This window comes from Colius striatus, chromosome 2 (assembly GCF_028858725.1).
Source record: "Colius striatus isolate bColStr4 chromosome 2, bColStr4.1.hap1, whole genome shotgun sequence".
In the NCBI taxonomy this organism is placed as follows: domain Eukaryota; kingdom Metazoa; phylum Chordata; class Aves; order Coliiformes; family Coliidae; genus Colius; species Colius striatus.
Genome location: NC_084760.1, coordinates 71,713,041 through 71,739,878, shown reverse-complemented (window position 1 = coordinate 71,739,878; position 26,838 = coordinate 71,713,041). Strand labels below are relative to the sequence as shown.

The 26,838-nt window shown below is 34.6% G+C and overlaps 1 protein-coding gene across 1 annotated transcript in view; it reads right to left on the bottom strand.

Annotated features, from left to right (window-relative positions):
* The window catches only part of FMN2 (formin 2), a 162,061-nt gene that overhangs the window by 85,071 nt on the left and 50,152 nt on the right, over positions 1 to 26,838 (bottom strand). The window contains exons 7-8 of the mRNA XM_061989984.1: positions 25,712 to 25,856; positions 14,452 to 14,539 (exon numbers count right to left, since the gene is read on the bottom strand). Coding sequence (XP_061845968.1) covers positions 14,452 to 14,539; positions 25,712 to 25,856 — 233 coding nt within the window. The remainder of the gene's footprint in view (positions 1 to 14,451; positions 14,540 to 25,711; positions 25,857 to 26,838) is intronic.

Genomic DNA, 26,838 nt, shown 5'->3' with positions numbered 1-26,838 from the left:
TGATTCTTCTCTTATAAACACAATTCAATTTTTAAGACATTTTCTCTTAGCATTCCCTTTCCCTAATGCTGTATCTCTAATATATAGCAATAAAAGTGTATCAACAGAGCCTTTTTTTCTATACGCAAATATATATATACACACACCCTCAAAATATATAACTAGATTTTATACATGGCTATACATAGTTAATATAAACAGTTCTATTATATATATTTCAAACTATTTCCTACTATGTTAAGGACAGCAGTTACTGATTATATGAAGTCTCACTTCATACACCTATATAGTTTGTTTATAAAAAGCATGCAAGTTCAGTTCTTAGAGAACAAACATATTTCGTTTGACTCAGTATGTCGCCTTCTTGTCTAGGCAGGAAAAAAAAAAAAAAGAGGCCAGTGCTGTAATCCTTTCAGAATAAAATGTTTAAATACAAACATGATTGTCACTGTAGACTGTTTAATTTAGAGAGATTGTATTTCAGTTCTGGTTTTGAGAGGCTTGCTGATTTGACTATAGAGAGTACTTTAATGCTTATCTCAATTGTTTAGATAAGATTTGTTTGAATTTGGTGGGTGAAAAAAACATGGGTGTGAGATATAGGAAGGTTAGGAAAGACTGGCGTTTAACCAGATTATGCTTATTTTAAACTGGAGTGCACAGAGGAGCAAAAAGTCTCAATGAACCTGCCAGGGGCTGCTCTTTGGGGAGTGAATTTGAAAAGCAAAGACTGACGGGCAGGACTCAAGATTTTCAGTAAAGTGGAAAGGTTTGCCGTGCTAACTCCCAAAATGCTACTTAATGCTTAGCATAAGACACAAATGCAAAAGGTGTAAGACTTATTTTTTAAAAACAGCAGTTGTACTTCATGCTTACAGTAGGGAGTTGCTATTCTCTAGGAAAACTTCCTATCCTTTAAATGTATTTTTGAAAGTGTTTCAAAAGCAATAATTTAATAGAAAAGTAATTATTGGCATATAGATTTCTTCTATATATAAGAAATTCTGTTATGGAAAATGAAATTACTGTTATAAAAAAACCCAATGCCATTGGCTTTTACTTCAATCTCGGCTTGTACTAAGATTTTTCACTTTCTGGTTAAGGTAGCATGGCATGCTACAGGCATCCTGTTTGGAGGTTCTCAAAAGGAAACTTGTCATATTATCAGGTATATCAATTCTGCTGGGGAGACTGCTTTAAACAAAATATCTGAGGAATATATTTTTGGGATATTTATATGACAGTATGTTATCTATAGTGCATGTTATAAAAAAAAGCCCATACAAACATATCTGCAAGGCACATAAACAGTAAATCTGACATTGCGTATCAATCCTATATGATTTATATCTTTTTATTCATGAGTTAAGTAACATGAAATTCAGGTTTCCTTTGTTTTCTTTTCCTTTAGATCTATATAGGCCCTAATGTTTTTCAGTCTCAATTTCAATGACATTATGTCTAGGAGTTCCACAGGCTAATTGTGGCAAAAGTGATAGTGAAACTGTGAAAGCCAAAGAATGTACACAAGTCAAACTTTGCAGCTGGAAGAAGTTAGCAAGACTTGTTTGGAATACAAGCAGGCCTTCAGGCTTCAAACAAATTGTGACTTTCAATTACTTGGAGATATTTACAGAATTAAAATTTTCTGGCTTTTGGTTTAATTTCATCTTATCTATTTTCATTAAAGCAGCTAGAAGTAAACAAAGCCATGGCTAACTCCAAGAAGCCCAGACTCAGAAGCAAAAGGATAAGCTTTTCCTTTCATGCTTTAGGGAGTTAATTTTAAACGACAAAAGTAGCGAGAGGAGGAGCACAAGGTTCATTTGGAATCATTCAGTAGTTCACTGGAAAAGATGAAACCCAGGTTTAAAGTAATGCAAACTCAAGAATAAAGTTAAGTTCAAATCATTCCAACTATTGCAAGAATAATTTATCGCTTATTCTAATATTATAATCAAGAGAACAACACTAATTTTTTGAATGAGATCTCTGAACCTACCTTACTCTGTGACCTTGAGCAGCTCTGAACAGTCCCCAGTCTTCCCACTTCCTTAAACACATTCCACTCTTTAAACGTTATTTTAACCCACCATTGAACCTTTTGATTTTTTTGCTATTATATTTGTTTGAGATGAGGTGACCACAATTTGTCCCTCATAATGTCTGCAAGGCTGTAACAGTTTTATACATCTATATAGCACTTTGCATATTTATTTGGTAAAGTTAACAACATAGATACCAAATCTCAGAGCTTTTTTCCAATAAATATATTCTTTACATTAGGCATCTAACTTGGGATCTTCACATTTGTGCTCTCACAATTTACCTACAGTTAGTATATAGTTAATAGAGCTCCAGTTGCAATTTAAGTAATTCAGTGTATGTATTCTAAGTGTCAACACTAAATGAGTTAAATGTCTGATTCATAGCTCTGAAATGTAATGGCTTGTGAAACACTACCATATTCTTTCTGGTATCTTGAGCTTCCACAGGAATCTGCTCTCACTTACTGGAACTAAATATATCTTTACCAACATAAAAAAGAAAGATATTAAAAACAGTTATTAATTCTCAGTGAAGTCAATGTGGCAACACTAATAGAAGAGTTATCTTTCCTGAGCAGACTCAAACTCACCCAAAGACCTGTCTTCATCACAGTTATCATGACCAATGACTAACGTAACATTCCTTGTCTCTCAAGGAGCAACTAGAAGTCAAAACAATTTTTGGACTAGAGATATAGCTAGTGGAATATCAGAGACAAACAAAGAAACAGCAGAATAACCTAAAAGATTTGTCTTTTTATTGAATTATTTGTTCTATTTGGCTTACTACAAAATAAAGTTCAGAAGCAACTTGGTTACAGTTCTTACACATACCTGAATGAGAAGATATCCAAAAGTAGATGGCTCTGTAATCTCACAGACCAAAAGCAGGAAAGAATGGAAGTTATCTGTAAGTTAATCTGACAAATTAACTATGAAAAGAATATTTTTAAAGTGAGGGAAATTAACTTTTTGAACAATGTTTCATGGGATACATTGACTTCACCACCACTTACAGTATTTGTATGAAATCCCATACTCACCAAAGCCAAAGGCAAAACTATCAGTGACTTCAAAGAAAATGAAAGGTTGAGAGGTCAAAATTTCAGCTGGAACTCAAGATCATTTATACTGCTAAAATGGTTGAATTTATACAGACTGATAGTTGAGGCAGAAATCACCAAGCATTATTATGTGACTTGCATTATTTAGAAGACAGACTAAATGCTTAGAATGCTTGGTCTAAAAATTTAGTGTTGAGCCGCATTTTTGCCCTTTGACGAGTCTCTCAAGTTTTCTACTAGTCTTCTCTAACATCAACAAGCCTTAATTATTTTAGATAGACTGCATGGAATGTTACTGCCTTTTGATGGTTTACAGAAAGTACTGCAAGTTCTTTTAGCCATGAAGACAAGTGCAATCATTCAGAAACAAGCTTTCCTTGATTATGGTTCAAGCTAGGCAGTTATGCACGATGATGCCAGTATCCATAGTAGTACAGCAAGTTAGAAAATACTATATGGAAACTTACAGAGATTCAGAAATCAGGCAAAGCAAGTCCCCACTTGTCTGTAATTGCGTACAATCAATGTTGCTGTCACAAATCAAAATACAAATTTTCTTACTCAAGAATTACAATCACAAAATCTTTGAGAGGTTTCCTTTCAAAAGCAAATTTCCCTTTCCCTCTGTAAGATGTTAGCACCTCACTGAAATAAAATTACATCCTCTCAATTTTCCCTCCAAGTCAAATTAAAATTTTATTTTTGGCACAGCAGAGAGTAGTTTAGATGTAGTTTGATATTCTATGTGTCTGCTCAGTCTCATGTCTGGATAAACACCAGGGATTTAACTTACTAATGCACGTTAAGCCTTTCACCAACTATTCTGAAGTTACAATATTAAAGAGCTACAGATGCAAAGAAAATTAGGCAATGACCTTGTGATAGTTAGTCCATGTTCTAAGTATGGTGGGATTATGAAAATAGTGCAAAAAATATTTTTGGCTAGGAAGATAACAGATGACACAGCTTTACTAATTCAAATCACAACACTGTGATAACTGGGGGCAGAAAGATGCGTAATAATGGTTCAAATTCCATCTTTTTTCACACTCAAAAGTGTTTCTCAAAAGCTGTTACTAATAAGGAAATAAGGGCTAGGACTATGAGAAACCCAAACACCTGGATATCTGGAAAATCAAAATATATACATTGTAAGGGAAACAAAACAAAACCAAACCAAATTTAATTTGGTTTCATTCAACTATATGCATTTAATTTAATGTCATGACTGGATTCAACCTACTCAGGACTTTAAGATTACAGGAGGCACTTTATATTGCTTCAGTTCAATACCACTGAGATATATTTTGTCTCCAGGTAGTTAAAGTAATTGCAAATCCACTAAAACCAGAAATAGACTACAATATGTATTGCTTGGGGAGTTTTCTGTGAAACTGTAGAACAACAGAAATAACCTTGGTCTTTTATTATCTAGAGATCACAAGAAGAAGAGAAAAAAGTAGGAGAAACCTAGGTGCGTCATAAAGCGACACATAACAGAACAGCAACACAATAGCTCCAACATGAGAAACAGAAAATTCTCAGATAAAACGTTGCTCGGTTTTTGCAGTAGAAAACCACTGTTTCCCCTGCGCTTTCTTACCCTATCTATCACATACGGTAGCAAACAAGTCGCTCTCCCTTCTTTGCATCATCCTTCTTCTTCCTTACCCTCAGAATCAATTTTAAGCGAGGATGTTCAGTGGTAACGTGGCGTGAAGCCACAATTTCAAGCGCCTTGCCCGCCAGCTAGAGCGGAAGGGCGTCCGACCCCGTGCTGCCAGCGCACGGCCGCTTCCCGCGGAGCTGGGCCGCGGAGCTCCCGCTGTTGCGGGCCGCTGTTGCCACCTGCTGCTGGGAGCGGGGACCCGGGACTGGCCGGGGCGGCGGGAGCTCGGCGCAGAGGAGGAAGGCCAGCCGCGGGGAGGCGGCCGCGGGCCGCAGGGGCACCGCGCCGGCGGCGCTGGGAGGCGTCCAAGGCGGCCTGGCCGAAGGGAACGGGGGCTAGCGCGGTGGGCAGGGGCGAGGGGAGAGCAGCCTGGCGGCGAGGAGAGTAACCCAGGCAAGCAGAGCTCGATGAATGAAGTCCAGGCTGTGCACATGATGTGTCTCCATACAGTTCCCAGGCATCTCAGGTTTGCAGTAGGCAAATTTACATTTACTCGCGGATTTAGCGGGTGTTCCAAACAGAGCAAAAGGAAGATAATCAGCATGATGCTGATAAGGTTGTATATAGTGCCATAATGGGTTTCTGCAGAAGAGTGGCAACCAATATTGACGGAAGCATGAGTCGGTTAAGATAAAGCAATCAACTGTAACAGATCTGCCTTGTTGTCTACTGGGGGAGTTCATGACCAAACAGAAAAAACCCGCAATTAATACCCTATTCTAGGTCACTCAACAATCACATTAATAACAAATTCTAAGTAGTAAAAGCTGTAAAATAATATGCAACACCGAAAAGATGAAAAAAGAAGGTTTAAAATATTAAGTATATTTTTGAGACATGCAGAGTATAAATTTTTCCAATTATTACTCAAAGCAATTAGGTTGAATACTTAAAGACGAGCGGTAACACTTCTAAACAGTGTACAAAGCAGTTGGAGATACCATTAGCAGTATGAAATGAAATTTCTTTATAAGGCACAGGAAAGGGATTTTTAAAAATAACATCACAGAGGTAGACTTAACAAGGAGGAATTACGTTAAAATTAGAAGACAGTTAAAAGGATAAAAAGCTTGGAGGTCAGAAGGAAGCTTACAGATCCTACAGAGAAAAAAACTCAAAAGTTTATTGAAAATTCAAAAGCTTTCTTTTTTTTCCTTTAATCTCTTCACATTCCCAGTAGTCCTGCTTTTCAAAACCAAGTTTATGTGTAAATATAAGGGCACAGAGGACACCTGCAAATAAGATGCTATTGAAAACATGGAAATCAGCCAAAGAAAATGGAAAAATTAGGTAAGTTCCATGTAAATTGGACAAAACAAAAAAGGTCTAATTCCCATATGCCAAAAGCATAAAGGTAGTAATAAAACTGCTTTCAAACTCATCAGATGTATGAAGCCTGATAAGAAACAGTTGGGTATGCAGCTAATCTGGCTGCAAAAAGAACACAAAATAAAGAATCAGAAAAGGCTAAGCAAAGTCTTTATGTTAGGATTCACAACCACAAAAATGGTCAAAGATGTTCTCAGGGAAGTTTTGGGCAGTCTCAAACTGAACATGTTTCAGAACATAGAAATGCACATTTTAAGAGGATATCTGAGATGATGCTGAAAACTACCAACCAGTGGGTCTGACTTCTCTGCCTGGAAAATGACAATGTATTAAATGGAAAAACAGCTTTTTGAAAGGACAGATAAACCCAATGTAATGGGAAAGTAAGGTAGCATGTCATTTTGTAGTAGACATTCATGATCAGCAAATTAAATAGTATTGGTTTACTGGAGTCAACAAAGGCATAGATAAGAGTGATCAGACTAATACTGGATTTGCGCAAGGCTCTTCACAATCCTTACCTAAGGCTTCAGAAAAAAAAAATGCTGCTGGTGGATAGTAGGAAAGGTGTACTCTAATTAAAAATAGAAACTTCACAGAAAATGAGGAAATCAACTACAAAAACAAAGAAAATGCAGTTTTCCAAGTACAAAGTAGTAGCAGTGGACACTTACTAGGATCTTTGCAGGGTCTTGTGCTGTTTAATGAACATGAGGTGGTAATGTTGGCAGATAATAAAAGATAGTCACTTTAAAGCTGACCACAAACATCTACAAAGGATCTCTTAACTGTTCATTTAAAAAAAAAATCCATTTTGTAAAAACACTGTGAGGGATACAAAATTATAAACTTTTGCCTCAAAATAGACACCCGGATTTTTTTTCATAGGTCTCTGAAAACATATACTCAGTAATTAGCAGCAGTTAAAGGGCAAACAGAACTTCAGTAACAACACAGAAAAAAAAAAAATGGAGCCTGAAAGAGAAGATCACACAATACCATGGCATAGCCATATATCACAAAAATCTTGGAAACAGTATACAGAGCTAGGCATCTCATTTGCAGAGAGAAGAAAGAGAACTGTGGATTGTAGACTGGTGACAAGTAAAAAAGTCAAAAGAACAGTCCACGTACATTAAAGTCATTCCAAACAAACTTTTCAGTTTGGAGAAAGATGACTATTGCAAAAAGATAAAATATTGTTCTATAAAAATGAGTGGCCAGTGACACTCTTCCCTTTCTTTTCCCCTCTTATTATCCACACAGGAGAACAACTACTAAGCTAGACAGATCTCCATTTGATCAAATACAGGATATAGTTTAAATTGCTTCCTTAAAAAAAGGAATGATAAGAAAAATAAAGTAAAAATATTTACACTAAATTTTAAAAAAAGAAGAGGAGGAAAAGAGGGGGGAAAACCTTGCCAGTTTTACCAAATCCTCATTTTAGCCACTTTGTATTTAAATTAGATTTTAACAGCTGTATACACATAAGTGACATCATTTTTTAAAATATTTTTTGTATGTACAAATATATTCAAGTCTAAGAAACATACGAATACATCACAAAGGGGTTGTTGTGGGAAACATCTTATTCTTCTAGACCTTTCAATTTAATGAACAAATGTGTGACTGTGTTATTGGAAGGTCTTAATTAATAAATCTTTCATAATTTTCCTAGTGCTACAACCTCTGTGTAGCTCAGCAATGTGTAAAAGTATGACCACTGGAAAATATTTCTGCTATGGAAAGCAGACAAGGTGCTCTTTTTCACCCTCCCTCCTCCCAGTTTTTGCACAGAACTCATTCTAATAGCACATATTTTGTTGCTTTATGTAACAATTTAAAAAAATAATTTAGTAATTTTTTTCTCTTATGTTTGACTTATGTGGTACACTAATGAGAAATAACAGTAATGCTACTTTTCTTCTGGGAGAATAGAATTTTCCTGAAACTTTTCTCCCAAAGTTTCATAGTTAATCAGACTTCCAAGAAAAAAAATAAACTGTTTCAACTGAAAGAAGACAAACAATGCTGTTATAGTTTCTTACAAAACTTCTCTATTAAATTACATTCACATGTTCTTAAAAAGAACAAAAATCTTTAATTATCCAAACTATTCAATCTGGCAGTAATTAGTCTCTGCTGATTCACATATTGGGAAAAATTCAATAAGATTTTCCACATTGAAAAGTATGTAACTTCTTTAAAATGTATTTTGCACTATAGAAAACTGGTTTAATTCTAGATTTAAAAAAAAAAAAAAAAGTAAATTCCAAAAGCACGTATCACATAAAGCATTCAGTTCCTTTCTTGGTGATATTAATATTTCTGTCCTTTATTATCTTAACGTGTTGCATACATACTTGGAGAAAACAATAACTAAGGTTGTATTTTTTTTTCCTGAAGATCTGCTGTTGTTGCTTTACTGGTCACTGTGAACTAGGCTTCAGAAAATCTCAGAGGAGAGAAAGAGGACTTGAGGCATGTTTTCAATACTTAGGACTGTCTTTCAGGGCCTTCACCACAGCTCAGGGGTTTATAGTACAGCCATTAGAAAGTTCACCTGTCTCCAAAGACCTTTGTTGTCCTTCTTCACTAGCTGCCTCTGGCAGGGCTGGCCAGATGAAAGGGCTCGAGAACCACTTTCAACTCCTCAGTACAGAACACTGGGGTCAGCGTCAAAGCAGTAGTAACATTTGCAGCAATATATACATGTGGTATTCTAATTTAACTCTAGACTGTCTTTCATAAAAGGCATTTTGTGTATTCCATTGTTTTCTTTATGAATAATTTCACAATATGAACTTGCAAAATAATTATAAGCGAATGGATTTGTCTAGGCTTGCAATCTAACAGCAGGCACAATATAATGAATATGGTAGCATAAAGCTAAGGAGAAAGAGAGGAATAAAACTGAGAATTATGAAGTGAAGTTTCCAGGAAGTGCTAGCTCACAGGACGGAAGAATGCTGAAACAACAAATCTTTCCTTGGTGATATCTCAGAAGAAACTAAACAAATGCTGGAAAGGATATCAGAGGGGAAGCTTAAGCCATAATCTTCTAAGTTTTTAGATGTCTGAATGCACAATGTTAGATTAAGTGGAAGTTTTTAAAGTATTTGAATTCTCAACTAATAAACTATAACAGGTACAATCTCAAACTTTGTAATTAGGCTGCACTGATTATAATGACTTTATGGGTAATTCCTTTAATAAAGAAATAGAGACTTGCCACCTAATCAAATGATGTTCTATGTATCTTCTTTTATCCAGTTTGGGGTTTTTTTTTAGAAGTTAAAGAGACAGAAATAAGACTTTAGGAGTTCTGCTTTACCTTCCAGTATAATAACGTCTAAAGAACTTGATCCAATCTTGTATTGTTTCATCCTCATAACTTGTTTAAACAGTAAAATGTCTTTTGGGAAGATACTCATTATTGAGAAATATTTCAGTATTATGAATTTCAAATGATTATGCTTATATACATACATTGTTATCAGGACAAATAATGCTCATATCACCTCTGGACCTTCTATAAGATAAACCAATCCTGAGTTCTTCTCCAGATGTTGAGTTATTCTTTCCTGATTGGTTTCCATTTAGCAATCCATTTATCCCTTGGACCTATAGCCACTGAGTCTACTTAATACTTTGTGAAAAATTTTTGTACAGAAGTTGAAATAATGCAACTTAAGATTAATTTTATTATCTTCCTACAGTGAAATCATTCAGTTAATCTTTGATAAGTTTCTCCTAGCTCATCATTTCTGAGTGTCAGTGTGAGCAGTCAAGCAAGAAAATAAAGCCAACATTTTACCATGCTCCTTTGTCATTAATAGACAAATACTGAAGAGCAAACATTTATTTTGCCCACTAGCATTTAAAGGATGTTCACATCCTCCACATCTGCATTGAACTCAGAACAGAAGGTATGTCTGTTACTCAAAGCTTCACTTCTGTTCGTAAAGCAAGCTCTGCTTTCAGTAACATAATCTTAAATCCAGATTAAAAGGTTGGGCTTTACTAGCTGTTGAGTGAATCTGGCTGCCCTTTCTCTAATTGTTTTTACTCATATATATAACCTTCCTCCTGGTATCACTGACCATCAATGAGTTAACAGCTGAAATAACAATGCTTTGGTCTTCAATATATTGTTTTGTTTGTTTGTTTTGGTGTTTGTTTGGGGTTTTTTATTTTGTTTTGCCTTTTTTTTTTTTTTTAATTATCAAAGTGAGACAGGTAGTTCCATCAAATTCTGTGTATTATCAGTGGGGAACAACTTATTACAGGAAGATATGAGAAAGGTGGTCCAAAATTCAAAGGCCGAAATCTCCAAACTACTGCCAACAGAGCCAAAGCAACCACAAGGTGCCATGCAAAACCTTACAGAAATATAGAATCATGGGATGGTAGAGTTGAAAAGGACCTTTAGAGATCATCTAGTGGAATCCCCCCTGCAGAAGCAGGTCCACCTAGATCAGGTCTGCAGTCAGACCAGAGGTGACAGTGCCTGAAATGATAAACCCAAGTTAAAAGAAAGTTACTGAATTGGAAAATATTTCAGACAACTTAAAAAGACAGCCATATGTGCTATTTTTTTCAGACTTCTATTTTCAGCTACACTGACTGTGTAGTGAATGTAAGTATTTATCTACACGAAATATAACATTTGCTTTTCTTCTGGCTGAATTTTTTTTCCTTCTGTTTTCCTTCTATTCTTATTGCACTTGTTAACAGCCCTAAAAGCTTAAACTAGGAAGAGGAAACAATGTATCTTTATAAGCAAGGGGATTGAGGTGGCACTGACACCAATGTTCTCAGCAACATAGTTATGATTTCAAACAGTTGTTACACGCCATGTGATGACAGACAACTATTAAAAAGAACTACTTTATTTAAGAGACATGGTCCTTCATACAGACACAGGCTTAATGTATAATTACTTATTAATGTATAGGATGTTCATCATAAATTACTACATGCAGTTAACTGTAATCTTGTTATATCTCTAAGCTAAGCAAATGTTGCATCTCTGAAATGTGAAGAAAAATCCCAGAAGACTAATGTTAAAATCAACAAAGGAAGAAAATCTGAACTATAAAGGAAAAATATGTAAGAAGTGCTGGTTTGGCATTTCTCAAGCTTTGGCTGTATCATGCAGACTTATACAGCTATATTTCCAGGGAGAACATAATACTGGATAAAAGATATTTGCGGTATAGTGAAAATTTAAAAAGCAAACAACATGTCTGGGTAAGTGTTTTGCATAGTTGATAGATGATTGTAAAAAATAGGCATCAGTAAAACCTTGTGTGAATACCAGAGAAACCATGAGAAGACGACTCATTTTTGTACTAATAACACAGAGAAATGGCACTGTGATTAAAGCAACCAACATTTCTTACAGTTCTAGTGTAGACTGCCTAAAACAGCTGGGAGTTCTGTTAACAATTAGAATCTACTAAAAAAACCCAAACAACTCATAACAACAACAAAAATCAACCTACCCTACTTTAAAGCACTACTAGAAAGACATACTAGAACTCAGGACAAATGTGCTCTGATTATTACAACTACTCTTTCCACACTGTAAAATACTTTAGAAGCAGCCAGCATTTTGGAGTTTGTCTTACTAAACCTGTTTCAAAGTCCGGAGCAGACAAATGCCATTCTACAAGCAGATACTTAAGGATATCATCATCAAAAGTTATTTAGTATATATTACCACACGATCTTTCATTAAATGCCATCTGCTCACACATTCCTGAAAAAGTATCTAAGTGTTTAAGATTAGTTAACAAAAGAAAATTAACAATGAAATTTTTCATCTTTACAAAACAATCTTTCATCAAGGACTGTTTCTTGTGGACAATATTTCATTATTGTTTTGTATCTTAAAAAGCAAACAAAAAATACATAAAAAACTCTAAACAAAGACATTTTACAAGACATTAAACACAACGTTTGCCCAGGTTTCAAGTTATTTTAATGTCTTCAGTAAAACACAACATGAATTGAAACATTAAATTTATTAAGTGAATAATATCCAGCACAATTGTTTTCCCCTCTGTTCCTGTAACACTTTGAAATTTATCTAAAGCATTAGTAAAAATAAAACACAATAGTCTGCAAGTCAAGAAATGGACTAATTACCACACTGCATTGAATTGAAAGTTTCTGTCTTTCTGGGTGCTTTTCTATGGCTAGCCAAAAAACAAACAAACAAACAAAACAAAGCAAATAAAACACAGTTCTGCAATTTGTATGCATGAACACTCCATCTCACAGATATGCTTTAGATGTAATACAGAGAATATTTAGAAAAAAAGTTGCCTGGTACTAGAAATTGTTGGAGGTAGTCGGAGGCAAGATTTCATTAGACTACCTGCACATGAAACATGGCAAAAACTCAAGGCCGCCACTAAAATGTGGTTGGATGGCCAGGGGACAAAGAACACTGAACACATTTTTTAGTTTGAGATTTAAGATGTATGATAATTAATAATATATACAGATTGAAATATATCAACTACTTTCTTGATGCAGAAGCTCCTTAATATTGTTTTGGTTTTTGATAGTACCTTCTCATTAGTGTATTGAAATTACAGCAGATAAACCTACAAGCTATAAAACTCAAAAATATGTAAATCCCTTACTGTTTAGGTAGTAAAAATAGTGCATATATAAAAGTGAAACTAAATACTTGGACTTATGATTTTATAATTTTTCCATAGGCTCTACAGTGCAGTGCTCACAGAACTGAGTATGAAGTGACTGATGGCAGAAATACTTCTTGGTGGGGTCTCTCCTTCATTTTTCTATCTTCTAGCATAAAAATGTCTTTCTACTCACCACTTTTCCTCTGCAACTGTTTTATGTTCTTCAAAAAAAACCAAACCAAACCAAAACAAAAAGCACCCCACAAAAAAACCCAAACAAAAACTCCAATGTTTTTAACACCAGGATCTTCCAACCATTTCCACAAATTCCCACATCAGACAAAAGTTCTCTCATGTTTGTTCAATCACTTTTGCACAGCAAGGGAATAAGAGCACTACTAAATTCCCCTTTGCAAAGACTTTTGGTTTTGGAAAACAGCTATTGGAAGAGGAATATACAAAATCTGCACACAACTCTCAGATGATCATGTGTACTTAATATTGTAATAGGATAAAGGTTAAGCATAATATTATTTGACCCCTTCAACTACTGACATTCATGCCATGTTATTATTAGTGTTGCATGTTAAGCAAGCAAATTTTCAATGAACTTGAGTTGGCTTTACCACAGACACAGATGTTAGGCGGACTCCTTTGTTCATAAGGTTCTTATTATTAACTGAAACAAAGTTGAATATTTGACTGAAGGAAAGGACCATATCATTGTTTTCAGATTTTGCTCTATGACTTAACTGAACTACATCTGCCAGCTTTGGAAATACCAAGTACTTCTTGGCGCCAGTACTGGCGCCTTGCTCTATGACTACCATCTTAAGCTCTTCAGCTTGAGGAAGTCTAGTAACCATCAAAACAGTTTAATAAAAACTTAAAAATCTGATTAAGAGTTGCTCACTAGTTGACATAGTACTCTGAAATTTGTTCTATTTATTAATAATTTTATAAAATAAGAAGGTCATAGTAAACTATGGCTGTAAATATACAGCTTAGAAAGTTCACAAGATGTTTTTGCACTTTATGAAGTCTGTGTTACACTTGAAACCACATTTATTTAATAGATAGGCTGGCACTTCACAGGATAATTCAATCTGCTTCAAATCTAGTCAAAGCCTTTGGGAAACATAAGGGATGCTCTAAATACAAATATAATTCCACTTTTCACCTTTTTGCACTACTGTCTTTTAGCATAAATGTGAAAAGTATTACGCTGACTCTAAAGATTTATAAATTTATAAAAAATACTGCTGAAGATGAAAGAATGCTACAGTTTGAGCTAACCCAAATGTGCAAATCAATTAATTGTTATAATTCACTTTTCTGGATATGTCCTGAGGCCATTGGAATTAAAATAAAAAACACATCACACTTTCTTCCTCAAAAAGACCCAAATCATAGCATCTATATTTTATAGTACTTAGATAACTGGTGCCAAAAACCATAGATGGCAATTCTGTAAATGAAATTTTATTTTACTTACAGGACAAAGGAATATGTTACTAGAAAGGAGAAAATTAATGCCAGAAAAGAGCTATTTTCAGAAAAATAGAGTGTAAGAATACCCTCATTGATTTTTTTACTTATCAAAAGATAGAGACCATTAGCATTTCCAGTTTATTAATGATGCGATCTGAGCTAGAATCAATAATACTTATTTTACTTACCATGCTGAATGTCCCTCATGTCTAAATGAAGGCTAGACATTAATATTCCAACAGCTTGAGATCTTTTGTTACTTAACAACTTTACAACCTGCCAAAAGAAACCCAACTATTAGATTAATCTACAGGAAAACATACAAGATATATTTTGCATTACTAATGAAAATCCAAGAAGAAACAGTACCTTGCAGTCTATATACACATCTGAAAATGAATAATTTTATTATTTTTTAAGTTAGTTATACTTCTGATGGATTTATGTGGCAGAAGCAGTGTCACCTAGTTGAATCTTAATCCTAAAAGAGTCAATATAAAAGTTTCCCCTAGACTTTGTCCTTCATTAAGATGCACAATTTCAACTTCATGCTGATGTTACTAAGTGTATGAAACAGGCTGTCATATTAAAAAAATCATCCAACTGTGTCTATCTCAGAATTGCTTTGGTTTCCAAAACCACACAATGATTTCCATCTTTGATGTAAGCTAAAACTGTGAGAACTTGTATTTTATTTGAACGGTTGACGTTGTAGGAGCCAATACAAATTTTATTTAAAAAGCAAAATAACCACGTACATATTGAGATTTTCTTTGATCAGTTTTAGGGAATCTAAAAGGTCTCAAAGCTTTTTTTTTTCCCTTAAAAAAAAAAACCAAAAAACCAAAAAAAAAAAACCCCACCAAGCCTTCAAAATGTCTCACTTCAGAGAGTTAAAATTAGCCACTAAAATATGCTTTCATATATATTTGCTTTGTAAGCATTAAAGCAACACGTAATTCACAGACTGTCTTCCTCAGGGCTCTAAGCTGTTTGAATTCAACTTATTATAAATTTTATATCATTGGTGTGAAAAACAAGTAATACCAGGAAAATACTCTTATCTTTAAAACAAGGGGGTTCTAGATGAAGTACTTTTCAATGCAGGGCTAAAACCAGTACGTAGTGGGAAGAGGTTAACATTTAATCTACACAGGTTGCTGAGTTTTACATTGTACTAAACACACTGAAGGAAATCTTTGTCAATCACATGGAGGAAAGAAGAAAAGTCAGATCATTAGAACTGTAAGCTCAAGTTCTTTTTACATTGCAGTCAGGAAGCATATATTTTTCAAGTTACACAGTTCCTGTATCTTAGCACTAAGTTCCTGTACCATCTCCAGCCCCATTGGTAAAATTACTTTAAAATTAATTAGTAGAAAATATATTAGAAAATGTAGAATTAATCTAGCTAAAGAATGATCCAATTCACATCTTCAAAAAAACCCCAAATATAAAAACATACACAAGATGTTTGTCCCATGGCCAACTTTTATCTATTTAAGTTTTCAGATACAGGTTTGTATGTTGATGTTTGAGCAGTACCTTAAGAGTAGTAAAAGCTTGACTCAGAACTCTGGCACCAGAAATGCTTAGGAAAGGAAACTTGAGAAACTCATGGTGTTTGCAGTATGGGTTTTCTGAGGATGTGGTGGCCAATTGTTTTATCTATTATCCTGCTCCACCTCAAGCCTTCATAATCATCAATTATGAAGGAATTCCATCCTCCTTTCCAAACAGATTTCTAACTAGTTATGTTGAAGTGAAAACACAGCATTCTGCTCATGAACTGAAAATTTTTAACATTAGAAACCAAGTATGTCATTACTATTATAAAAGAAACATAATTCAGAAAAAGATAATTAGGATAGTCCTCATCATCCTTCAAATAGGCTATAATCACTCTAAATAAATGGAACATAAAACTCTTTTAAACCTGGAAAATGAGATAAATCTAAGAGAAATAGATGACATTTTCTTGTTGTAAAAAAGTGCTATTATTTATCTATTTTTTGCAACTGCAAAAAACTATTTACAAAATGAAATGGATCTTTGGTAGCAAAGTGTAGATCAAGTCTTTCTGAAAACTACATTGTGATGTACATCTCTTATAACAATTAGTGTCATGCATTCTTTCAGAATGAAAAATAGGTACAAAATTTCAAAAAGAACAGAAACTCTTTAACTGTAGTTGCTACCAAACTGTGTTTCCAGAGAAAACAAAGGAACACAAAGAAACAATGTAGAATGTTACATAACAAAAGACCAGAGTCAATATGAAAAATGTTAGGGAAACTCTCCATTCCAGCCCCCAACATGATCACCTTTGCTCAAATCTGAAACATCTCACAACAATAAAATAACTTAAGCTTGTTGCTGTCATCAACATGTAGAGGGAGTCCTTTGTTGCCTTTCTTTTGAACAAGAAAGCTACCCCAAAGCTGGAAAAAAAAGTGAAAAGTGAAAAGTGAAAAGTGAAAAGTGAAAAGTGAAAAGTGAAAAGTGAAAAGTGAAAAGTGAAAAGTGAAAAGGAACAGGGAGAGGAGAGGAGAGGAGAGGAGAGGAGAGGAGAGGAGAGGAGAGGAGAGGAGAGGAGAGGAGAGGAGAGGAGAGGAGAGAAAAATAAAAAGAAAAAAAAGGAAGAGGAAGAGGAAGAGGAAGAGGAAGAGGAAGAGGAAGAGGAAGAGGAAGAGGAAGAGGAAGAGGAAAAGGATGTAAACCTATTCCAAAAGTCCTATAGGGAAATAACAATAGTCACACAAAGTGTGAACATTTCTTGTCATTCATGGTCTGCAAAAATGAAGTAGAATTGGAATGGATGCAGGCTGCTATGTTAGCCAGGATTAAGACAGAACAAAAGAAGAAAACAGAATAAAATAGCTTTGTTAATTGGTCTTCCCCAAAAGAAGATTACAACTGAATTCTGATGTGAAAATAACTAGAATGAAGGAAGGGTCCACAGCTTGACCTTTCCAAAGGAAGCAGAACTAAACTGTTCTCTCTTGGAGGCCCAAAGAGCGAGGATGAGCTGGAGTCTGCTCTTGATACTGTCCCACTTCTAGTGGAGTCTCAGCATACATATAGTGCTGTGTTCATTTAAAAATATAAAATCACGGTTTCTATTACCCATCAGCAATATACAGCTTGGAGAGCTATTGAGATCAATATAGCAAGGGGGACTACAGAAAAACAAAACAAATAAATGAACTATGTCATTATGATGCAGGCTACAACAGAATTCCTTAGGAGGCATGTTTCCCGTCAATACTATAGGACCAGATTTAGTGGTCTAGTAAATCCCTTTAAGTCATGCATTCTAAAAGGAATCTGATATAGAAATTAGGAAAAAGAAGTGACATTTTTCTCAAAGTGAGTTGACAGACAGGAAGAACAGATTGTGTGTGCTGCCAAAATTCTGAAGAACAGTGAAATTCAAAGAGTACTCAGAGCATTACTGTCAGGTAAATGGGTGCAGAACAGCAACAGATGGAGTGTTTTTATGTAACAGCTAGTAGTTTTGCCTGTCTTTATTTAAAAGGTTTTATGTCAACTTTTATATTAGTCCCTATTATTTGTTTCATTCCCATTTCAGTCAATTGCATGAATACTATAGTTTCCTCCAATAGAATGGCTGTAAGGATTCAATGCTAACTCAGAAAATATGAATATTAGCATACATGCCTAAAGCAGTTCCCACATTTAAAAATAAAACAATAAAATTAATCAGCTGCATAGTCTGGGCCTACAGGGTACAGACAAGTGACGCCACTTCAAGTCAGAACAACAAAACTTTGATAAATCCAATCTCTACAAGATCTAAAGCCTCAGACAATACACAGCTCCTTTTTAGCTTGGAATCTGCAACTCTGCATTAAACTTTTTTTTTTTTTTGTATTTTTTTTTTTTTTAAAGGAAGCTAGAGATATTATCTGCAGCTTGAAGTCTAGGACAAACTTTCTAATTGTTGAGTGGTCCTCATTGTTAAGCAGTAAACAAACTACATGCCAAATTTGTTCCTGATTAACGCAAGCAAAAACAGTCAAAGAGATACTTAGTGAAAGGTAATGCAAGACATACGTTTGATGAGAACTCTGAAGCAAAACTATGAAGATTCCCTTTCCCCAGAATAATGTTTAGTCAATACATGGAATTTTGCAATTATTTTTGCTCTCTGGATCTGATTTTGACTGCCAGCATGAAGCAAAATTATCCCAAGGCTCACACTGGTTAAGAAAAACTACTGTGTATTACAAAAAGATACATACAGGAAACTCTAGGGTAACTAAAGTCTATAACTTGTAACTGTTTCAGAGAGAATTCCAGACAAGACATAGAGACAGGATCAGGGCAGTAATACAGTCACCTTCTCCCTAGGTATTGTGACAATTTCAAATGTAAAGTTGGCAATCACAGAACCAGACCCCATCACATCATCCATGTTTCTTTCCTTGTCTTCTTACAGATATAACAGATATTATGCTCTCATGAGCGTGGGAGGGGGTTGTGTCTGTGTTGGGGTTTCTTTAAAGGTAAATCCATAACTGACTTCTGGTTAGTAATGGCAATTGTGAGAGTGGAAAACAAGGACAACTTCAAGTGGTAAGGTCATTTTGGTAGAATAGGAGATAAAACATTTTTACTCAAGACTTACAAAAAGAAAACCAGGTCTCCAAATCCACATCCAATTCTGTCTATCTAACAGCATACCCATACTGACAGCATGTAACCATTTTATTGAACTTTTCTTTTACTGCAGAAAATCAATCATAAATTGCAATTTTGAGCACCTCTCTGTCTTCTACCCTAATCAAATCTGGAATTCCCTGTGCAAACTATTTACTTCCTCCATTGAAGACTCTCATGATCTATAAAGAGATAACTAAGGTTTCAAAATTATCTTTGTCATATACTTCTAGATACAAATTGTTGGCATGTTATGCACACTAGTGAAGCCAAGCAGCTGTGTTTGACAGTCTGTGGATATTGTAACTTCAGGCTTGAGGGTGAAGATTAAATATAATATTTACTTTTCATTCATTTTGTTTATTAACCTATTGTGCTTTCCTAAATAAAGATTTTAACAATATTGATGAGAAAAACTTTAGGCCATTTCATGATGATTTTTTCACTGAAACAATATTGTTTGAAATGAATGTCATATAGCTATTACTGTAGAAGTAATCTTTTATTAAGAGGTTGCTATCCAAGATATTATTCCTTACTGTTGACATTAGATGGAAAAAGACACAGATTACTTTGGTTCAGATATACAATAGTAGGTTAGATGAGTATTGTGTTCCTCTGCAGGAGACTGAACAAGAATAAAATATCCCTAAATAAAAAATAACAGCAATATTCTGACTTAAAGGACTGGAGTAGGGGATGGATATAAATAGCAAAGTTTAAATTCTTTTGTTTAAAAACAGGTCACAGGATCTAGAACTACTGTCTATAGAAATCTGAGGTCATCAACTTCACTGTAAACATGGCTCTTTCTAAGATGTCTCTACTCAACAGTGTCAGGCTCTGCAGGAATTGTACAGTTATCTTTCCACTGAGAGTCAAGATCTGGGTTATGTTTTTTTAGACATGCAGATTTCAGTCTCACAGAACAGCTGCAGCTCACTGTCTCCAACTCAAAGATCATTTTGGCTTTATTTGACCAAACTTTCAGTAAGACCTTCTGCTGAAGAGGTCTTCCGGAACCTAGGTAAATATGAGACCATTGTCAGAAACTCTATATGTCTCCTCTGGTTAATAAGTGAATGTAATTTTTCACTTCCATACAGAATCCATAAGCAGCAGCAGCATATAAAGCAAGATGTTACATCAGTAGAACATTTCAGCACTAGCGAGGATACAGTAATGAAACAGAAACCCACAGAGCAACTCACAGAGCTCTTAGGTCACAAAATGAGTTTGCAAGATTCTCAACATGCCAAGCGCATGTTTTTGGTTTTTTACTTGCAAATATATGATCTGAAATTAAAAAAGAAAAAAAAAGAAGGAAACAAGAATGAAAAATGTATGTGGTTAGAAGGCATTAACCTGGGAAGGCTTGAGACGTAAAGATATTAGATATATAGATGCAGTCAGGTAAAACTGTGTTTGCAACAGAGAATCTTGTAGATGCAGTTAAAAAACAAACCAAAACATGCAATAATCCATTGGAGGTAAACACAGAGATCACATTCAAACAAGGTCTCATAAAAGACATTATTCTTACAAGCTAAATAAGTTAATTACATAAATATCTTCATGAAATTATTCATTATTTGCTTTTATAAATGAAAACAATGCATCAGTCAATTCCTCTAAAGTTCTTGTCTGTGAGGGCAGCAAAACCCCAACTGTATCTCTGGAGAGTACATAAAATTCAATTGCAGCAGATGGTTCTACTGTTGACACAGGTAACAGATACAGAAAATGTGTGGATACAGAAAATTCATTGAGTCAGTCCCTCCAGTGTTTGCAGAGGGAATAAACTCTTCAGAAAATTATTTTTCCCTTTATACCATTCCTTATTAATGAATAAACACAAATAAACTTTCATCTGTTGACTCAATATGGCATTTACCTTAATTACCAATTTATGCTTACTATATACATCATTTTATTTCTAGGGATATTATATTAATATAGATTCTTTATGTTCCATTTATAAACTAAAAATGATGAAATCATTAACTAAACAGCTTTATTGATACATCTGGTTTGCATCCAAGGTTTTTGAAACCGAAATAAACCTTATAAACCTATTATTTCTTTTCTGGGTTGGAAGAGGGGGATTAAAATCTTAATGTCAATAGAGTAAAAGTGGACTTTCCATATAAGAATGTCTTTTAACAGTTTAATTTATTTCATTCTGTGATTTATGTGATGGGTTATAAACACATGGTCTATTCTTAAAAAGTTCATTGAAATTACATGTATATTATTTTTCAAAAGCGCAGAGTATTATCACTAAGTGCTAAAATGACTGTTCAACTTAGGAAAGCAATCTATGTAAGTCAGATCCAATTCTTCTGTATCCTTACTATATTGACAGTGATATCAGGATTTTCTGATTATTTACCCCTTTTCCACTGAACCCATTGAGTGCACACTGACTGATTTTCACCATATAAATACATTTTAAATATTTCACTTACCATCACTCTTGAGTATTTGGCCTTAATCATGAGACCATCTTTTTTCTCCTGCTTCACTAATTTATTTTTTTTTAACTGCTGTAAAAACTGATAAAAGCATATTTTCCTCAGACAACAGCTTAATTTCCTAAGTAATCATTATGAACTGTGCACTTTCCACCCAGTCCACATTAGATATGGAAAGGGTCCTATGAACAATACAATCTCTTCATGTAATCAGAACTAGTACTGTAACTCCATGGCACAGCTGAATAAGACGCTCCAAGAGTACCATTCACTTGTGTCAAACACTATAGGTTTGATGAGATCCTCTATTTTCTGAAAGGAATATCCAAGTCAAAAATAACCCAGACTCACAACAAGGTTCCAAGAGATAGTTTCACTTGAACATGAGGAAAAACTTCATTGCTGTAAGGGTGATTGAGCACTGGAACTCAGGAAGGTTGTGGAGTCTCCTTCTCTGGAGGTTTTCAAAACCCACCTGGACATGTTCCTGTATAACCTGATAAACATGCTTTAGTAGGAGAGTTGAATGGATGGTCTCTAGAAATCCCTTCCAACCCTTACTGTTCCATGATTATATTTTTAGACAGAATAAGAGGTGTCACAGAACCAGACCTATTATGATCTGTATTTTCACCTGTCAGATCTCCTCAGTTCTTCACTCCCTCCTCATTTACTCATCTTAATCTTTTGCTTCTCTCCTCTTGGCCCCTGCTTTCCAACCTTTCAGTGCAAGGTTAGGAAAAAAAAAATTCAGAATGATACCTGAAGTCTCTCCTGAGCAACAGGAACTGATATATAGCCTGTAGACTGGTAAAACTTAAGAAACCCTTCACACAACTAACAAGGCATGTACCTGATAAAATCTTTCCATTTTTCAAGTCTGTGAAACTATGTGGACATGAGTAAAACCAGATTTTGTCTTCTTTCTTAGCATTGACAAAATGAAGGAGACACCCAATGTAGGGGAAAAAAAAATAACTAAAATGGCCCAACAAAATATGCAGCCTAAAGAGATAATTTTTGGCAAAGTTATAACAACAGAGACTTATAATGAAAGCCAGAACACTTTAATAGGTAGCAATGGCAGACCCACCTATAATGTAGCCCATAAAGGACCTTCTTTGAAGATTTAGTAGGCATTCTCATTGAGTTAGCCTGCACACATTTACAGCAGCTGAGAATTTGACATATACATATTAACAGATCAAAATAAATCACAGCTTTTGCCATAGCACGAAATGGGAAACAGTAAGAATAAAATCAACTCCATTCACAAATAAATATTAACACTTCTTTTTTCCTCTTTCTTTAAATGGATTTTAATGAGCCCTTCATTCAGTGCTGGGTCCAATATTGATTTTTAAAACATTATTGATTTATATTGTATTATTTGCAGATTAATATGCCAAGGAAAAAACAATTAGAACCAATACTTGGACAGGGTGAAATTAACTCTATTAACTTCATAAAAACTAAAATAATCCACAAGAATAAAGATAATTCTACCACTTCAAAAAGACTCACTATTTAGAAATAATTATATCATTCTATCTATATACATACACAAGAAAACATATGCATACACTTATGGCATATAGAATAAATAGCTGTGTGTGCAAGAGCAACAGCCTACACCCAAATAATTCCTACAGCCACTAAAACATCCTAAAACTATCAAATTTTCAGATACTTCAACCTTCCGCTTCCCCCTTGCCATATGGACTCCTCTGTAAATACATTTTTATTTCAGCTTACTATAAAAACATTGTTTTATAAAAATCAGCTGTTTATGTAGAATACCAAATAATTCATGCATTTGAAAGTTATCTGGGCATTTTTTCCTGACTACTATTTTTGCTGTAGGTAGTATTTTACATGAAATCCGTCTAAGTAATACATCCACTCAGCACACCTGCACATCAGTGCAAGGAGGAAAACTAATTGCCAGACTACAGTGTTTCTGGAAAGCAGCAGAGAGAGAGTTGCAGACCCTGATTCTGTTCTGTACAACGTTCCTCCATAGCTCAACAGGTGACAGAACACATCTGCTTTGCATAACACATCCCTGTAAAATCACTACAGAAACAGTATTTGTAAGATCTTTACAACACCCGTAACTACCATAGAAGCCATGTAAGTCAGTAACCACTCAAACAGCACTTGGTGCTTCTTATAAAAAAGTGCTTGTGGAATTACAGACATAATTTCCACAAATAACTGTTTATTCTGATAAACATGGATGGACTTCATTATCTAAGCATTTACTGTGTTATAAATTAAGATAATTTAAAAAATGAAGGCCTGCTTTCCAAACTGTTGAGAGAGTTTATGCAGAATATGTTTGTGAGGCTGTTCTACTTCAGGTGTCTTATACCAACACTAAGAAAAGCCTTAACGGGGTTTGTACACATTAACATTTAACTTTGACATCTGCAATAAATGTAGTTCTAATGAAAGCCTGCTTGGTTAATGTTTTCCCCTCATATACTACAGTTGAATAAATCAGACTTCTTCATTAGGTAATTTCTCTCTCTTTTGGAGAGCAGTACACTCGTTTCATTGGCAGAGGAATAGAAACATGCAAAGGATTCTTTTCTGTCCATTTAGGTAGTCCACAGAAATGTACTAGAGGACAGCACATACTTAAATTGCCTTAAATTTCTGTGTAGAAATTTGTCATGAACAACTCTTTTTTAAGTTCTTTTTGAAGAAGTTAAAAACAACAGTAATTTCCATTTAGTTTTATTTATTGATAATGTATCTACATTTTTTGCCTTGCAAGAAAAATCCTAAGTGTGAAAATCCACATCTAATGTTTATTCGTAATAGTTGTCTATCTTTACCACAGTTAACATTATATAATTAGAGAGTCATTAAACAGCCATAATTTCTGCTTGGTTGAGATTTGCCTCACCAAACCTCATGAAATGTGAATAGACAGGCAAAGCACCAGGTATAACTTTACACTCCCTTTTTTTTACTTAAAGAGCTATCATATTATTTTAATTAAGAATAACCATTAAAAGGGGCTTTTAGGAGGGAAGAAGAGAAAGATCTTTCACTTTGGAGATTTATTGGAGGTCAGCCAGGTAGCAGTGGCACTTTTACCTTTCCAGCCATTGCATTTAGTACAGTCTAGTGCAGCATACAGGTATGTGATGAACAGCTACACAACTGTGGCTGCATCGTTTCTCATTCATGCAGATAAAGGTTTTACCCAACATCTTGGGATAATCATCCTAATTTCACAGTTATGTTGCCTGCAGCAGATTTCCAGCACAGTAAAGAGTGCCTGCACATTTATATTGTCGACCAAAGTGTGCCTGTGAGGACAATGTGTCCAGTTGGAGAGATCGTATTCAAACATAAGGTCTACTGCATGGAGATTTTTAAGAGTTTCACTGCAAACCCAGTGTGGAAAAAATCTTGTGTAGCATTAATCTGTATGTTAAAACACAACAGAAGAAACAGCTCAGTCTTGAATTGAGTATATGAATGTGAAGATGAGATAAAACAGGGGCTTTAACTGCTATTTAGGTGTCTACATAAGAACATTGTCCTCTATAGCCTGAAAATTTAATCACCACAATTTAATTTTCACACAGATACCAAGATCACAGCACTCTAGGCAGGTAAACATTCAGATTCAATTCTCTTAACTCAGGGCTTAAACACCTATATCTAAAATATGCTTCCTATTTTTGTTTATTGTACAGCATTTCATTTCAAGGAACCAGTTTGACTGATCTTGGATTTTCCCAACTGTGCTTGTCATTTAATGTATGCATGAAATACATCTTTTATATATATATATATATATATATATAAACACAACACAACCTTAGAACTGATATGATTGATATAACATTAAGACTTAGAATCTGAAGTATAATTTTGCTCTGAAGCCATGGTAATTTTTATGCAACTTATTATTTAATTTATAAAATTAATCAGAATAATTTATGTGCTACTCGTACTCTATAAACTCAGTCAACTTCAAAACATCATATATGCACCTGATTATTTTAGGTTTTTTTGTTGAAGTGAATAAAACAAAAATGCATACCTGAAAAGCAATCTACAAACTCACAAATCTGCAGTCTAAAACATATAACTCTAGAACCCATCCTACATTTCCTCCTTTTTTAACATATATTTCTTCATAGTGTGTATATATATATATATATGGTAAGAATTTCACATCAAGGCAAAATTAATCTCAGCTGCATGCATTAATCTGTCTTTATATAAAAGCCAGCCTAGAGAAGATCTTAAATAAATGAATACTCACTTGTTTAGTTTTTGTTTTGGTAATGGTGTCCGAAATGGGTTTCTTCCTCTCTTTAACAGCGGTTTTAGAAAACAGTTCTTCAAACTCATGATAATCTATGGAAGGCTCTTCAATTTTTTCCCACACAAGTGAAGCACTGGAATCTCTAAAGTTAAGCAAAAGACCTAAGTAGGGCAACATCAAACTAAATATGGTCATAAATGGAGGAATGAAGAAAATAAAATAGCAACAGTTTAAAAGTTGCCTAACTTCTACTTGTAGTATTGTGATAAGATACACTGTTGATTCTCCCCACATACTTCATTTTCTTCTTTGTTCATACACAGATCAGGCTTATTCATATTTACTCACTTATGTTCGATTATAAATAGGCTATAAAATACACAGAGAGAAGTAGAAATAAACAGTATCTGCAGACAACTTGTGTGAGAGTGACAAGAACTTTAAAGAAGATATTCATCATTAAATAACAGCAGAGGAGTTTTATAGTCATTACTCAGAGACATAAAGAAAAGAATAAGGAAACTTCTTTTCACAATCAAGGATGTTAGTTTACAAACAAACAAATAGCATCAAAATTGAAAACAAGTATATCAAAGTCATGTCACAGTAAGTGCTACCACATCTGCCTGCTGAGCGTACAAGGCAAAAAAAAAGGATTTCTAGGTCACTGGAGAAAGGAATAAAGAAGAATAAATTGGATTCAGTATGCATTTATCATTTATCTAGAGGGAAGACACTATCAAAACTGGCATGCTGCTACAAAAAGAGAACAATGTTATCTGGAAAGTTAAGGTGAAGCACAAGCATATCATTCTAAAAGCCATCTTAGAGAACACGCAGGTGTACACAGTCACTCCTGGATTTCCGATCAACATGCGGTATGTAACCTCAAGGAATAGTTGAAAACACTGACCCCAAAGAGCTTTCATACTGTTTCTCAGAGTTTGTGCCCTTTAAAAAAAACCAGGTATGCCATTTACATATCCATCTACAAGAAAAATCCTGTTTACACTGAGGTTCTCTCAAAGACCTGCCTAACCGTACACAAAAGCTTTTGCTCATAACATCCAACACTACTGGAATATCCATAAAATTAAAATATCACTCTCCTCACAACTCCAGGA